The sequence below is a fragment of the Vulpes lagopus genome, chromosome 12, assembly GCF_018345385.1.
Source record: "Vulpes lagopus strain Blue_001 chromosome 12, ASM1834538v1, whole genome shotgun sequence".
NCBI classification, from domain to species: domain Eukaryota; kingdom Metazoa; phylum Chordata; class Mammalia; order Carnivora; family Canidae; genus Vulpes; species Vulpes lagopus.
The window spans coordinates 4,989,853-5,005,018 of record NC_054835.1 but is presented as its reverse complement, the minus strand read 5'-3'; the positions used below and the strand labels follow the sequence as shown (position 1 = coordinate 5,005,018).

At 45.4% G+C, this 15,166-nt stretch overlaps 1 protein-coding gene across 5 annotated transcripts in view; it reads right to left on the bottom strand.

Moving 5' to 3' along the window:
• The window catches only part of RALGPS1 (Ral GEF with PH domain and SH3 binding motif 1), a 292,653-nt gene that overhangs the window by 161,462 nt on the left and 116,025 nt on the right, over positions 1–15,166 (bottom strand). For all 5 annotated transcript variants that reach the window (XM_041724551.1, XM_041724552.1, XM_041724553.1 and 2 more), the window contains exons 7-8: positions 13,980–14,069; positions 10,945–11,037 (exon numbers count right to left, since the gene is read on the bottom strand). In XM_041724551.1, the coding sequence (XP_041580485.1) occupies positions 10,945–11,037; positions 13,980–14,069 (183 nt within the window). The remainder of the gene's footprint in view (positions 1–10,944; positions 11,038–13,979; positions 14,070–15,166) is intronic.

The window sequence follows — 15,166 nt, the reverse complement described above, 5'->3', positions numbered from 1 at the left end:
TCGAGGATCCTTGAGATTTCAGACTTTAAGGGAAGCCTCAGAAAGGAGCCATCAAAACTATATAGAAGAACATAAATTACTTCCCTGCCCGAGTCAAGCAAATACTGAAAGCGTTCATGCTCAGGAAAAGAGGTTAAGAAAATAAGATCAAGGAAGAATTCACTAAATACAACAGGCAACTTCACTTCTAGCAAAGCTGAGAAGCCCTGAGGCACCCTGAGATTTCTTCCACAATATTTATAATGACTAGGATTAATTGTGCAATTACATGTGTCTCACTCAGCAAACAGCAAGTCCCATGAAGACAGCAGCAATGCTGGCTGTGTTTGTACCACCATTCCCCAAACCTGTATGGTTCTCAACACAAACAGCACATTGCCTAAGTATTTGTTGAATAAAGAATGGAGAAACTAAGAATAACTTGAAAATTCAAATCCTTATAAAATTCTGAAAACTCCAGTAACTGTTCAGTAAAAGAAAAAAATAAAAGCCAGGATTATGTACTATTTACAAACCACAAACAAGAAGAAACCATTTGTTAAGCTATGTGATGAGGCCAAAACTATACTGAGAGGAAAATGCATGGTTTTAAACTCTTTTCAAATTAAATGAGTGAGAATATAAATGCACTAAACATTCAACCCCAGAAGCTAGGGAAATGGGGAAGAAGAGTAAGGGAAATCAATTAGTAGATAAAAATAGAAATCAAGGGACTTCTGGGTGGCTCAGCTGGTTAAGCGTCTGCCTTGGGCTCAGGTCATGATTCCAAGGTCCTAGGATTGAGTCTGCACTGGGCTCCCTGCTCAGCAGGGAGCGTGCTTCTACCTCTCCCCACTACTCATGCTCTTTCTCATTACCTCTGTCTTTCAAATAAATAATAATAAAATTTTTTTAAAAAATAAAATAAAATTAGAAATTGATTATGTTATAAAACTAAATGCCAAAGTAGACCCAAGAACTACTTTTTATATCAACAAAACAGATAGACTTTCTCTACAAATAGGGCAAAAAGCAAAAATATACAACATTAGGATTAAGAAAGAGTCTGTGACCACAGATGCAAAGTACAGTAAAATCGCAAAGTGAAAATCAAACAATACTGATATTACATAGGGACATCTGGGTGGCTCAGTGGTTAAGCATCTGCCTTCAGCTCAGGGCATGATCCTTGAGTCCCAGGATCGAATCCTACATCCAGCTCCCTGCATGAGCCTGCTTCTCCCTCTGCATATGTCTCTGCCTCTATCTATCTGTGTGTGTGTGTGTCTCTCTCATGAATAAATAAATAACATCTTTAGGGATCCTTGGATGGCTCAGTAGTTTAGCACCTGCCATTGGCTCAGGGCATGATCCTGGAGTCCCGGGATCAAGTCCCACATCAGGCTCCCTGCATGGAGCCTGCTTCTCCTTCTGCCTGTGTCTCTGCCTCTCTCCTTCTCTCTCTCTCTCTCTCTCTCTCTCTCTCTCTCTCTCTCTCTCTCTCTGTCTTTCATGAATAAATAAATAAATAAATATCTTTAAAAAATAACATCTTTAAAAAATACTGATATTTCATAATTTCATGATGCTACATGTCAGCTGCATGGGATAAATGGGAATTATAAACCACAGGGTCAAAAGCCAGGAATATCACAAATCATGGTCAAATGGGTTGCTCGGAAATTTCCCTTATCATACACACTCTGAGAACCTACATGTGGCACTTGTATTCAACTAATGATGAAAACTTTCCTCATCTGGTAAATAGTTCAAATCTGGGAGCGTCTCCATGGAGGAAAAAAGAAAAAGTCCCTCCAAATCCTCTCTATGAGGACATTGGTATCTTGTTCCCTCGCCTTGAGAGAGTAACATTTCTTGATACGTGGAAATGCTTTTCAACAAAGAGCCTGTTGCTCCAAGTATGTTAAAACTGGCTCAAAATTCTATTTCAATTCCAGTGTCTACTGTTGGTATGGAAAGAATTTTTAGTGCTGTTGACAATCTATGGACCAATGGATTCATCAGAGTATGAAATGAATAAGGAGTAAGGCAAGGGCACTTAGGAGAAGTCATTTTTACCTCTTGTGATACAAACTATCAGTTTCTGAAAAACAAATATACCAAGTCACATGTCTAATGAAAACTATTAGCAATGGAGCCTGTCATTAAGTAAAAAGAAGGGAAATTTGTGACTTGGAAACTTAGGAGGTGTCGGGGCTAGCTTGTCTCCACTTGTCTTTGACTAAGGCTATGTGAAACTCTGTACAGGTAGAAGTTAACTTGTGGAAAATGTAGTCATGCCAATAATGCCTGTCCACAGAAAGGCAAACTATGTCTCAACCAATGTCACTGATTTTCACCCAGGGAATATTAGTTTTGTACCCATTAAAAAATTTATTTTGGCATTCCTTACATAACTATGAAAGTATAGTGTTCCGGATTCTCTTTTGATAACATCTTATTGGTTTTAAGATCTTATGGGTTCTCTCACTAATTAATGAGTTAAATAAAATCTTTGGCAAGTATTCATTTTATATCTGTGTGAGTCATGAATTCACCTTTAAAGAAAACTTATCCTTTAACAGTTTACATGTACACATACATATACATACACATACATTCACATACATACATATGTAATGTATAATCTTATAGGAAAATTTTTATCATGTGTTTCCAAAAATTTTGCTACATTTTTATCAATTGTGCTCATAGTAACCCCAGGGAGAAACTCTCACAAAGCCCCAAAAGTAGAGCCAGAAGGTTAAGATTAGTCCCCAAATGGAAGTTTGCCAAGGGCCCATCCTTGGTCTAGGTGGGTGAGGAGTCAGGCATCAAGTGGATATCCCCATTTGCCCAACCTGGCTGAACAATGAAAAAGGCCTACAAGACATGAAGAGTCAGAAATAACACAAGAGGACTCCAGAGAGAACAAACTCCATTTGAGGAGGACCTTCAGGAAGAGGCAGTCATAGAAACAAGCCTTTAAGGATTTCAACCAGCAGAGACAGGGCTGGAGAGGCCCTCAAAGCCAGAAAAAAGAAAGCACAAACAGTGGCCTGGAGGTAGGAACACTCAAGGGAGCAGCAGCATAGCAGACATGTTGCTTTGGACAAGACTGGAGAGGTAGATGCACTGCTATGTCTACTGCAGCATTATTCACAATAACCAAGATATGGAAGCAAATTATAAATCTATCAACAGACAAATCAATAAGGACAACTAAGTATTTACATATAATGGAATATTACACAGCTATAAAAAAGGATGGGGTTATGCCATCTGTGACAACAAGAGTGGACCTACAGAGTGTTATGCCAAGTGAAATAAGTCAGATTGAGAAAGACAAATGCCATATGATTTTACTCAGAAACCAAATTAATAGGGATGCCTGGGTGACTCAGCGGTTAAGTGTCTACCTTTGGCTCAGGGCATAATCCTGGAGTTCCGGGATCGAGTCCCACATCGGGCTCCCAGCATGGAGCCTGCTTCTTCCTCTGCCTGTGTCTCTGCCCACCCCCTCCCCTCTCTGTGTGTCTCTCATGAATAATCTTTAAAAAAAATCTAAAAAAAAAAAGAAACCAAATGAATAAACAAAGAAACAAAAAGCAGAATCAAACCTATAAATACCAAATTAATGGTTGCCAGAGGCAAGGGCATGGGGGGGGGGATGGGCAAAATAGGTGAAAGGAAATGGGAGATACAGGCTTCCAGTTATGTAATGAATAAGTCACAGTAACAAAAGGCCTGACATAAGCAATATAGTAAATGATACTGTAATAAGCATTATATGGTGACAGCTTGTAGCTACACTGGTGGTGAGCACAGTATAATGTATAAACTTGTTAAATAACTATGATGTATACCTGAAACTAATGTAACATTCTATGTCAACTAAGCTCAAATAAAAAAAAATCAATAATAATTTTTAAAACACTAGAAAGGTAGTAGAGAGATGGAAACTCACCGCTTGGCAAAGTATGTCTTTAATGTTGCCATTTGTAAACCATGGACAAATGATGACCATTCTGATTACCTGTTCTACTCTTCTGATACTTCCAGTCAACTTGTAAACAGGATATCAATCACAAGCAGCTAAGAGTGAACAGCAAATAGTAATCAAAGGGGAAAGAATGAGCTGATTGTGGCTGTGTACGAAGAGGAAATTCCTTTGGCCAACTCTTGCATCTCTTCCGCACATGACTTCGGGCACTAAGTTGCTGTGTTGCTGGCGGTAGCAGATGCCCCACTGGCCACACTGAAAGGTTTATGGTTTGTTTTTTGAGGTCAGGAAGTAGGTGTGAAGTAGGTACGAAACCTTTCAATATTTGCTGCTGTTGCCAAAATGCCTCTACAGTGTCCTCTACACTCTGCAAATATGCTCACTCTACCTGTGAGCACTCTTTAAGCACCACACTCTCAAATATAAGTTTCCCTCAAAAAAAACACCCATCGAGGCTTTCCAATCCTCTTATCCCAGCTCTGCATCTCCCCTGACTCTCAGGGACCGCTGGAGTCCAGAGTTAGGAATCCAGATGATGGTTAAAAATTGGCTGACAGGGGCGCCTGGGTGGTTCTGTGGTTGAGTGTCTGCCTTTTGCTCAGAGCGTGACCCCAGGTGCCAGGATTGAGTCCCATATCGGGCTTCCTGTGGGGAGCCTGCTTCTCCCTCTGCCTATGTCTATGTCCTTCTCTGTGTGTGTCTCATGAATAAATAAATAATTTTTTAAATGGCTGACAATATATGCATTATTATAAAACTGGGGGTGGTGAATGAATGTTCAAATGGCAGGTTAAAAAGAATGGCATCAAAAAGGTTATATTGGAACTTCTCACTTTGGAGGAGTGGTGGGTGCAGAGACTCCAACCAAGCAAGTGGTGGGGGAGTATGAAAAAATGGTCTTTAATCAAGAAAGTGAAGACACCAGAGCTGTTCTGAGGTGATCACCCCAGCAGTGTTGTGAGTAAGGGCCAGAGTCCAGGAGCAAGAAGAGCAGCCCAAAGATGGTGATGATCTCAGCTCAGAGATAACCCGGCCTGGCTCATTTGAGAACGGTCAAGGAGAATCAAAAATAATGCTAACAACAATAACAGCAGCAGCTAATACTCACCCAACACACTTCCCATGTGCCAGACAGTTCTAAACATTTTTTCAATTATTTGCTCATTTAACCCTTACCAAAGAGGCAGATCTGAGGCTGAGCCTGGGTATCTGATTCAAGAGTCTGCTTTTTTTTTTTTTCTCAAAGATTTTATTTGTTTATGCATGAGAGAGACACACACAGAAAGGCAGAGACAAAAAAAAAAAAAAAAGAGAAAAGAAAAAGGAAAAAAAAGAAAGGCAGAGACACAGGCAGAGGGAGAAGCAGCCTAATGTGAGGACTTGATCCAAGGACCCCGGGATCACAACCTGCGCCAAAGGCAGACACTCAAACACCGAGCCACCCAGGCACCCAAGAGTCTACACTCTGAATCTCCAGGGGACACTGCCCCTCATTGCTTGGCCTGGGGTCCCCACACCAATTCAATTCTTGTATACTTAGACCCCACAGCTGCCCAAGGTCCAGGCTAGGGTGACAGTTTCCCATAGGTGACTTTTTTTTACTCATGAATTTATGGGGCTCAGGCTGGACAGAGATTTTCTGATGAGTGACACTTGAGGGTTCTCGGGTTCCTATGCGTAGCTGAGTTCCAGCCCCCCATGCGCATGGGGCCTGCAACCTGGACTCTCCTCCATACACACATTAGAACCCTAGTGCCAGCTGCAAAGCCTACACACAGTGGTCTCTCTCAGTTGTGCTCACGGTCCTGACTCTGAAAACACACTTTATTTCTAGCACATGGTGACTTTCCTTTCTTGGCTTCTAGTTCAGCTTTGCATCTTGGTTCTTAATTTGGTTGTATTTTATCCAGCATTTATTTGTGTTTGTATGTTTGGAGCTGGCAATCGGGAGGGAGGGGCTTATTCCCCGTCAGCTCAGTCTACCATATTGCCTCAAAGTCCAAAACACAATCTGCTAAGAGAGTCTTCTGGCACTCACTATCACTTCCTGGAAACCAGTTTGATTTCAGACATGCCAAGCGTGAGCTGTCAAAGGAACATGCAGCAGAGGGCTGTGCAGGGAGGCGTGGGAACACGGGTCTAGGACTGTGGAAGGATGCCGAGCATGAGCTGAGGAGATGGCCTCTACTGGGCACAGAAGTGATAGTGAAGCTCTCTGTGCCGTGGGATCCACAAGGAATAGGAAGTGAATGAGAGGGCAGGAATTGGGGTCAGAGCCTCACAGAATATGTCTATCCAGTGGGCAAGAGGAACAAAAGCAGTCAGGGAGGATCCAGCTGTCAGAACAGTGAAGAGAGGCCTAAGCCAAGGAAAGGAGATTTTTCAAGAAGGGTGTGATGAAGCATCCAATGTTATGGGAATGTGAGGAAGGAGAGGGTCAGCAGAGTTCATGACTAGGACTTTCTGAGGAGCAGCGCAGGCACAGCTATGAGGAAGGGTATGAGAATGAGTTATTAGAGGTGCAAACATTGGTTTCCTCTGCCCTCCAACTCCTCACCCCTTCACCCACTTTGCCTCCCACCTGAGCCAAGGCTCAGGAAAGCCCGAAACAGGCAGCCTGTGCCTACCACCACCTTCTCAACAACCTCAAAGGAGGGCACCTGAGGCACTACATTAGACACAAGGAGCAGAGGCACTTCCTGAATAAAAGACTCCAAAGTCGGAATTATGTGAATGCCACACATCTGCCTTCTTAGATATTTGTGAAGTAACTGTTCTCCAAACTGCAGCGCTTGATCAACCTGTGGCTCTCAATGTCTGGAATCAGAGCCCCGCTCCTGGGAGGCTCCTTTCCAGGTCTCCCCACCCTGCAGACCAGGCCACCTGGCCCACTGGCTGTGATTCCCCCCACTGCTGCAGATGAGTCAAACTGCCTGGATCAATTCAGTAGGAAAGAGCAAATCATGATAGGAACATGCAGAGAGCCAGCAGTGTGCTTCTGTGTGTGTGTGTGTGTGTGTGTGTGTGTGTGTGTGATGTGCAGCACATGACTAGAATTACTGTAAGGAGTGACTCACCCAAACTCCAGGAATTCCATACCCCCAGGTCACTCGTGAATAAGTCAGCCTCCTCCTGGGATCACTCTGATCAGAGAAAAAGCTTCAGCATCGTCCCAGTTGCTCAGGCCCCAGACCTAGAAATCCTCTTTGTTCCTCTTTTCTGACATCCCACCACACAAACCTACCAGGTCTGTCTCCTCATTTCCTGTCTACTGCCACCTCCCTATCCCAACCAACATCACCTTGCTTCTGGATGCTGCCTGGACCTCCTGATCAGGCCCCATTTCCCATCTTGGCCCCCTGCACTCCTGCCCAGTTTGTTTTCCACACAGTAGCAACAGTAATTTAAAAAAACAAAAAACGAAAAGCAGCTGTAAGCCAGATCACGTCTAACTCCTGTTTAAAACCCTTCCCTGCACCTGAAATAGAACATGACTCCTGTCCTAGGCTAGAAGCCCTTCCCAATGGGCCCACTGCCTGTCCATGGCATCTTGCACCAATCTCCTCCTGGCCCACAGCACCCCTGCCACACTGGCTCTGAGTTTCTTGATGGCATCAAGTTTTTTCTCACTGATTCTTTGCACTGGCCGCACCCTCTTCCTGGCATGGCTGGCTCCTTGTGACACTCAGGTCTCAACTTAGCTTGGTCTTCCTTCTCAGAAAGGCCTTCCCTGAAGCCCCAGACCGCAGAACACCCACTCTCCTGTCCTGGTCTCCCATGCCACTCCCATCCCCATCTGACAACTCTTTGCTCACTACTTCACACACTCAACAAATGTTTATCCAATACTTCTTATCCCAGCAAGATAGGACACGTCTTGCTCCTCCCTCAATAATGTGTCCACCTCCTCTGAATAACACAAAAGCCCATAAAAACAAGCCCCTTGACCAGAGCCTCAAGGCCTGGCATGAAAGAAGAATTTGGTAAATATTGGATTTGTAAAACGAGTGAGAGCTGCATGGTAGTACGTACTCAGGAAATCAGAATTGACCAATTCTGTCTTGCCTACGTTGCATGGCCTTGAAGCAGCCAGTATTCCAAAGAGGCCCCATGCTGGGATGAATCAGATCCTGCCTATGTTTTCCCAGGCCAGCAGAAGGTGAGTTCCTCCCTGTTTGCACATCAGCCAGCATTTATCAGGGCCTACTATGGGATAGCCTGTGCTCCGGGTCAGTCTATGATCCATGCCAACTCAGTCAACTGCTGGCACTCTGCAGCCAGTCATGGCCAGGTCAACAAGCTGCCCTGCCCTACAGCTAACAACCAACTGGTCCCTGCTGGAGTTCATCCATGGTGCAACCAAGTGGCAGTCTCTGCCCACACCCATAACTCCTTTCTGTCTAGATTTCCCAGATATCCAGGGTTTCAGTGCAACTTCAGGGACAGCACTCAGGGAGGACCTGAGTGCCAGCCTCAGTTCTCCAGCCCCACTTCCCACACAATGCGTGTGCCCCTCTCTCCCTGCCGTGAGCCCAGCCAGATTCCAATATCAGCCTCCATCACCAAGCCACCCAGAACACTGGCCAAGAACATGGAATACACACTCCAGCAAGGCAAGGCTGTGTCACACCAGCTCCAGCACTCGCCAGCCCTGTGATCTTCGTCAAGCCACTGCACCTCTTCGAACCTCAGTTTCCTTCTCTAAAAAATGAAGAATCCAGGGGTGCCTGGGTGTCGCAGTCGGTTAAAGCATCCAACTCTTGGTTTTGGCTTAGGTCGATCTCAGGGTCACAAGATGTCAGGAGGCTCAGTGTGGAGTCTGCTTGGGCTTCTCTCTCCCTGTCGCTCTGCCCTCCCCACCTCCTCTCTAAAATAAATATGTCAATCTTTTTTTTTTTTCTTTAATGAAGACTATAAAGGCACTGATCACCTGGGCTACTATGGTAGTGCCTCCTGCGCTCCTGCTCCTCTTGGCTCTGTGGGCCCATGAGGTCTCTGTAATACCAGGTCAAGGGAAAAGTGGGGAGGGGGAAACAGCTCTTTTTTGGCAATACTTCTATGGTGAATCTCATTACCAGAAATAACAGCAAAAGAAGGATAAGATCTAAGACAACTGATATACACAATGCCAACAACAAGCACACACCCAGCGGGGTGCCACACCTCTCATCATGAAGGCAGGCAGTCTATGAGGCAGGGAGAGGCAGATCTATGGACAAAACCAGAGTAGACATCCTGTGTGCTTGTAGCACAAGGTGTGGAGAGAGTGTCAGAAAGAGATGCAGCCACTGCTGATGCCACTGGGCTGGGGTGATCTGGATGAAGGTGAAAAAGGATGAATTTGGCCCCCTCCATATCTCAAATGCTCTGTGCCAACCACTGTCCTAAGATCAACAGGATAGGTGGGTTGAAAGGTGGCTTGCAAGACTCCCTGCCCTCACCAACTGTATAGCTTCAGTGGGTCACAGAGAGTTACCACATTGCTGATGATAAGGTTTGTGCATGTTGAGAGTCATAATTCATCTCTCTGAGTTTGCATATAGCTCCCAGCAGTCCAAGAAACAGTAACAGCATCTAAATAATGGAAAATTCATTTGAAAAAGACTCTCTAGGGAACTTTTGAAAAAAGCCTCATGGCTCAAATGGACTCAGGGACTCATAAGCCTGGCAACAATGGGAGAGACCAGTGGCTTCTAAACTTGCTTTCAACCTCCCAAACCAAGCTCCACTGAAATTTACCCAGGAGCCCAGTCCATCAAACTGATGCAAATGGAGCTGCTTGGGTGGAAACAGTGCCAAGGTGGCAGGTCTCTCCTCTCTTCCTCCTCTCTCCCAGCCCCTGGTGGCCCTCAAGGCAGCTCCACAGAACCCTTGGGGCTCCACGAAGCACTGACGTAAAAGCACTGATCTAGGCCAACCACTGAGTAGAGAGAGGAAAACAAGTCCCACAGAAGTCATGCTCTGAACAGTGGCTGAACACAAACCCAGTTTCTGACTCTGGGCTCAGACTTCTCACTCCACTTTGCTAGGGCTAGGTCTATGGAAAATTGTAATTTAAAAAACAAGGCTCATTTCTGATCACCTACAACATAATCCCTAAGTGTCTTAAAGGTCCCTGAATTAGCCAAGTATGAAACTGAGCCCAGCCCCGTAGAATGGCAAAAAAAAAGTTCGGAAATGAGTTGCAGAAGCACAGCTGACAATTCTATATAGTTTCCTTCAGTTCCATGGGACATAAACAGGTCTTGAAAGGCTTGGGCTGTGTGGCTGTGGGAGACCCTGGACCAGGCAGGCCAGGAGGTGAATGCTAATGAGCTATGGAAATAGCAATTACTTCCCTCATGTCAGGCACTGTGCCAAGCTAAGGAGGATAAAGAGGTCTGAGATATTTTTAAAGTATTTTTACAGCAGAAAAACTTTCCTACAGACTCAATTATATAACTATCAGACTCCACTTCTGAGCTGAAATTATCCATGGCCTTCAGGAAAAAAAACAAAACAAAACAACCCCTCCCCCTCCCTTTCTTCCTACATGAGGGCTCCCTTTCTTCCTACATGAGGGCCTTCCTACATGAGGGCTACCTGTAGCTATATGGCCAACCACTCAGGGCAGCTGTGAACTATCAGCCCAGAGACCTTCCTAAAGGCAATTTGGAGCCTATCAGAGAAGAATGCCAGCCAAGTGGAGGGCCAAAGTCATGTCACTGGCCCAGCCACCACACGTGATGTTTTAGGGTCCAGGAAGGTCCACTCAAGAGGGCTCCAACCCCAGCCATGTCGGCATCCTCACAACTTCCTTGTCCTGAAATGTGGCTGAAGTCCCCTGAAGGAGACAGGATGCCCAGGAAACCCACAGTAATCTTCTGTCACTGGCAAAGGGCAGACAGAGGAAACCTTCGGGGCTCAAGGAATGAAGAACTCTACTAGTGAAATGAGAGCCAAAATCAAAGGGATTAACTTACAGCCCAGGTTTTTGTCAGCCTGAAGATGGGTGCACTTTGTAATGCTGATACCACAGACATGAGAGAATGAAGGTTGTTGAGTTCTAGAAGTTTCTGAAAAAAGATATGGAATAGATTATTTTTCTGTTATTAACAACAGAACAAAAACATGCTCAACTGTTACCAAATGTCATATTTATGAAATTCAATTATACTTAAAAATATCTCATGTAGAAAATATAGTTCTATGGAATTCATAGAAACCATATGCTCTTCTTTCAAACTGTCAAAAGGTGAGTCTGCATCAAACACAGTTGCAAAAGTTTATAAGCTGACTAATCTGGTTGCTGGACAGAAATGTAGCTCAGAATAAGGTTTGATAATGCCCTTTATGTACTTTTGCAACGAATCAGAACTGTCCCAGCAGGCTTTTGTAAACTGAGGCCTCAGCTGTACCAACAATATCCACGTGGGTCTTCTGCGACTACCTTACATCCCAAATGAGGGGCTGAAGGAAGATGCTACCAATCTGTGTGATCTCCCTCAGCTAAGAAGACACAGCTCTAGCTTCTCCATCACTTGACCATGCTCCTTTGAACCAGACCCCACGTTAGTGAGAACATTTGCATTCAATTCAGTTTCACACAAGTTCCTCACCATGGAAGACAAGAGTAGGGGACAGCCAAGGATAAGTGCAGAAAGATATAACTGCTCTGGTTCTAAGTTTGGTGCTGAGGGAAACATAGTGGGACTAGGGTTCTGCTTCTCATTCTTGGGAGCCAGTGAAGTTTGGACTAGCAAGCGGGCTCCATGGAACAAACAGACCTGGTTCTAATCCCAGCTCCCAATATCTACGTGAAATGCAGTGAGTTAGCTAAGACTTGGCTGGCTCATACCTACAATGAGGAAGATAACCACAGCACGTACGCTACAAGGGACAGTGTGTGCAAAGCGCCAGACTGGCACCTGGAACCAGGGTGAGTGCTCTGTGGCTTGCGGGCTGCTCATCCCTTGTTGGGAAGATTTCTCCCCTACTCGTCCACCTCACTTGTCTTGGGTACTACCAAGCTCACATGCCCCCCTCCTCTAGTATGTCCTTCCTGACCATGTTCCTAAATCTAGGGAGCTTAGGGCCCCTGACTATGCATTCCCACAGCAGTCTATGCATGTCCTTAGTACACTGGCCTGTAGTTGCTTTTATCAGCTTCTCTTTCACCCATGTGAAAGAGACCATGTGACCATGTCCATGGTCTCGGGACCATGTGTTCCCAAGAGCAGGGGTAAAGCTCTATCTGCCATCATATCCCTAGTGCCTCATACAGCACACAGTAGGGCCTAGTGAAATTGAATAAACAAATAAAAAGCCCTTATGCCTAGTCCTTACAGCTCTGTTCCTACTCAGAGATTTCTCCTTTACCATACAAGTTAGTATTTCCTTTCTTACATCTTTTAACAATCTCTGATTGTTTCCTGTGTGTAATAACAGATTCTCTGAGAGGACTGAATTTCATCCTATGTATCTGAATTGCTATGCCTGTCACACAATTTCTTTTAGAGCTGAAGGTCCTCTGGGAGATCCATCCCTCTCATTTCATAGATGGGAAACCATCTGAATGCTCTGAATTGCTATGCCTGTCACACAATTTCTTTTAGAGCTGAAGGTCCTCTGGGAGATCCATCCCTCTCATTTCATAGATGGGAAACCAAGATCCAGAGGAAGGAGGGATCGGTACCAGAACACACTCAGGGCACAGTGCCAGTATGATGAGCCATCACAGGAAGATGGCAGAGGTAAAGGAGGGCTCATTTTGGATTCCTTGGAGAGGCACCACAAACTCATTTCCTGAAAGCACTGGAGGGCTGGAACTTCATCCCGCTTTCTCGTGGCCCAGCGTGAACTCCCTGACAGTACAAGCATCGTTAAGCCCAGCATGGTCCGGAGCACTTCAGAATGCACAGGATATGAAAGCGTCTGTTGTCCCTGACATACTCTAGATGGATGCCCTTAACCGTCCCATGAGGGGCAGCGGAGCAGCTCCCCTGAGGGCAAAGAGATATGCTCTAGCACACTCGCTATAAGGCCCTGGGCATGGACACTCACCTCTACAAGTGGGAGAATGACAATGTAAACATCAAACACGATCATTTCAGTAAAGTGGCTGCTATGATGCCTGGCTCATGAAGGGCATCAGTGAAAGCTGACCGGCCTAGGATCTGGGTGGGAACACAACACGTGCACACACCATGCCGGGAGCCAGACAGAATAGCAGCATGCTGCCAAGATGCAGGCAAGCCTGGTGGTCAGCAGCAGCACATAGGGAGGAGCTGGCACAGCCATGTAAGTGATGAGAGTGGTCTGGGAAAGCCCATGGCATCACTGCCTGGCCTAGCAGACATCAGGGAACAGAAGGGGAAAGGTGGGGTACAGACATAAGCCTGGTGCTTAACAATTGGCAAGAAGAGAAACTACCAGGGCAGGGGGCAGGAGGTGGGAGTGGGGCCCAGCAGAGTCACTGGGCCTAGGCCTCAAGCTTAGGATGGGGATGGAGTGAATCTGCTGACTACAGACAAAACTACAGGATATGATGGTATCACAGAGCCCATCAACCCCCAGTGCTAGCTAACTGAAATAGGAGGATGGGTGGACCCCAGAGGGAGCCCCAAGGCCTCATAGAGAGTCTGAACAGCCAGCTAAAGAGAATGGTTGGCTGCCATAAAAACACATAGAGGGCCACACTGCCATGCGTGCATGGGGGGAGGGAGGCTGCATGAGCACCTAAGCCAGTCTTGCAGCCTAGAGAAGTCAGGTCACAGCCCTCTACTTGAACCCAGCCCAGCAGGCCCAGAGCAAAGCAGCTCTCAAAATACTGAGGAAACATTCCAGGGAAAAAAAGAAAGAAAAAGGAAGGAAAGAAGGAAGGAAGGAAGGGAAGGAGGGAGGGAGGGAAGGAGGAAGGAAAGGAGGAAGGGAGGAAGGGAGGGAGGGAGGGAGGGAGGGAGGAAGGAAGGAAGGAAGGAAGGAAGGAAGGAAGGAAGATAATAATAAAAGAGCTTACCTTGGCTATTTTCACAAAATGGCTCAGGATTTCTGCCCTTATTTTTAAAGTCTGTGCTGTTAGAATTTCTCGTACTACCCAAAAACTGACCTGTAGAGTCAAATACACACACACACACACACACACACAAAGTGGTTAAATACTGGACCACTCCTGTCACCCTCGCCCACCACAGACAGGGATTTCCCAGAGGTCAGGAAACTGGAAGAATACAGACTGGGGTAGAGTGCAGTTAAGGGTCCCTTCACCACACCCAGCCCTGCAAATGGGGCCCTCCTTCAGCACCTCCTCTCCAACCATACACAGTGGTGCTGACAGAGACAAGTACTTTCCTCATCATGCAGAGGAGTTACTGGGCCTCCACAACATGAATCTCTCTGAAGTTGCAGCAAGGAATTTTGAGATGAACAAGACAGATCATTCCTGCTCAGAAGGATCCCAGTTGTGGGAAAATCATGGATGAGTGGGTGGATGGGTGTGGATGGATGGATGGATGGATGGATGGATGGATGGAAAGACAAATGGCCAGACAAAGGTATACATTCACTGGCAGGACTACCCATGAGATCTATATCCCCAGCCAGATCCAAGATAAGTAGGATTCACCAATATTTGCACAATTGTAACAAATTTAATTTTCTAGGAGAGGTTTACCCAATAATTTAAATGATACATAAGTGTCTTTCAAAGTTCCACAAAACAATGCAGGTGAAGGGACATGTTTTTTCTGGAGACCATTTGTGCCAAAAGGACATACTGTACTTTGGGTTCAGAACATTATTCATGCTTTAAAAAAAAAAAAAAACATTACTCATGATTGCCTTTGACAGAAATCAACATCCCCAAGCCCCTGAATCCTTTTGGGAACAAGCAAGTTATCTACCAGGGTATAGTTGACTCACATGACACCTTAGTACAACATTGAAGGAGTTTCCTGCCAAGAAAGTCTGGGAAGTGGTTACTTTCTTGTTTACATCTCGTTACCGTAACAACCATGCTGTGACACACAGATGCCCAAGGCTAGTATGACAGCATGGCCCAGAGAGAGAGAGCTAAGCAGAATATGGGGATGTGTGGAGTGGAAAGGAAGGCAAGGCATCGAAAAACCTCTAAATTTTACAAAGAAAACTAGAGATATTCCAGAGTTAACAAAGTACATTTATTGCTGCAACCAAATTCTTTCTCTT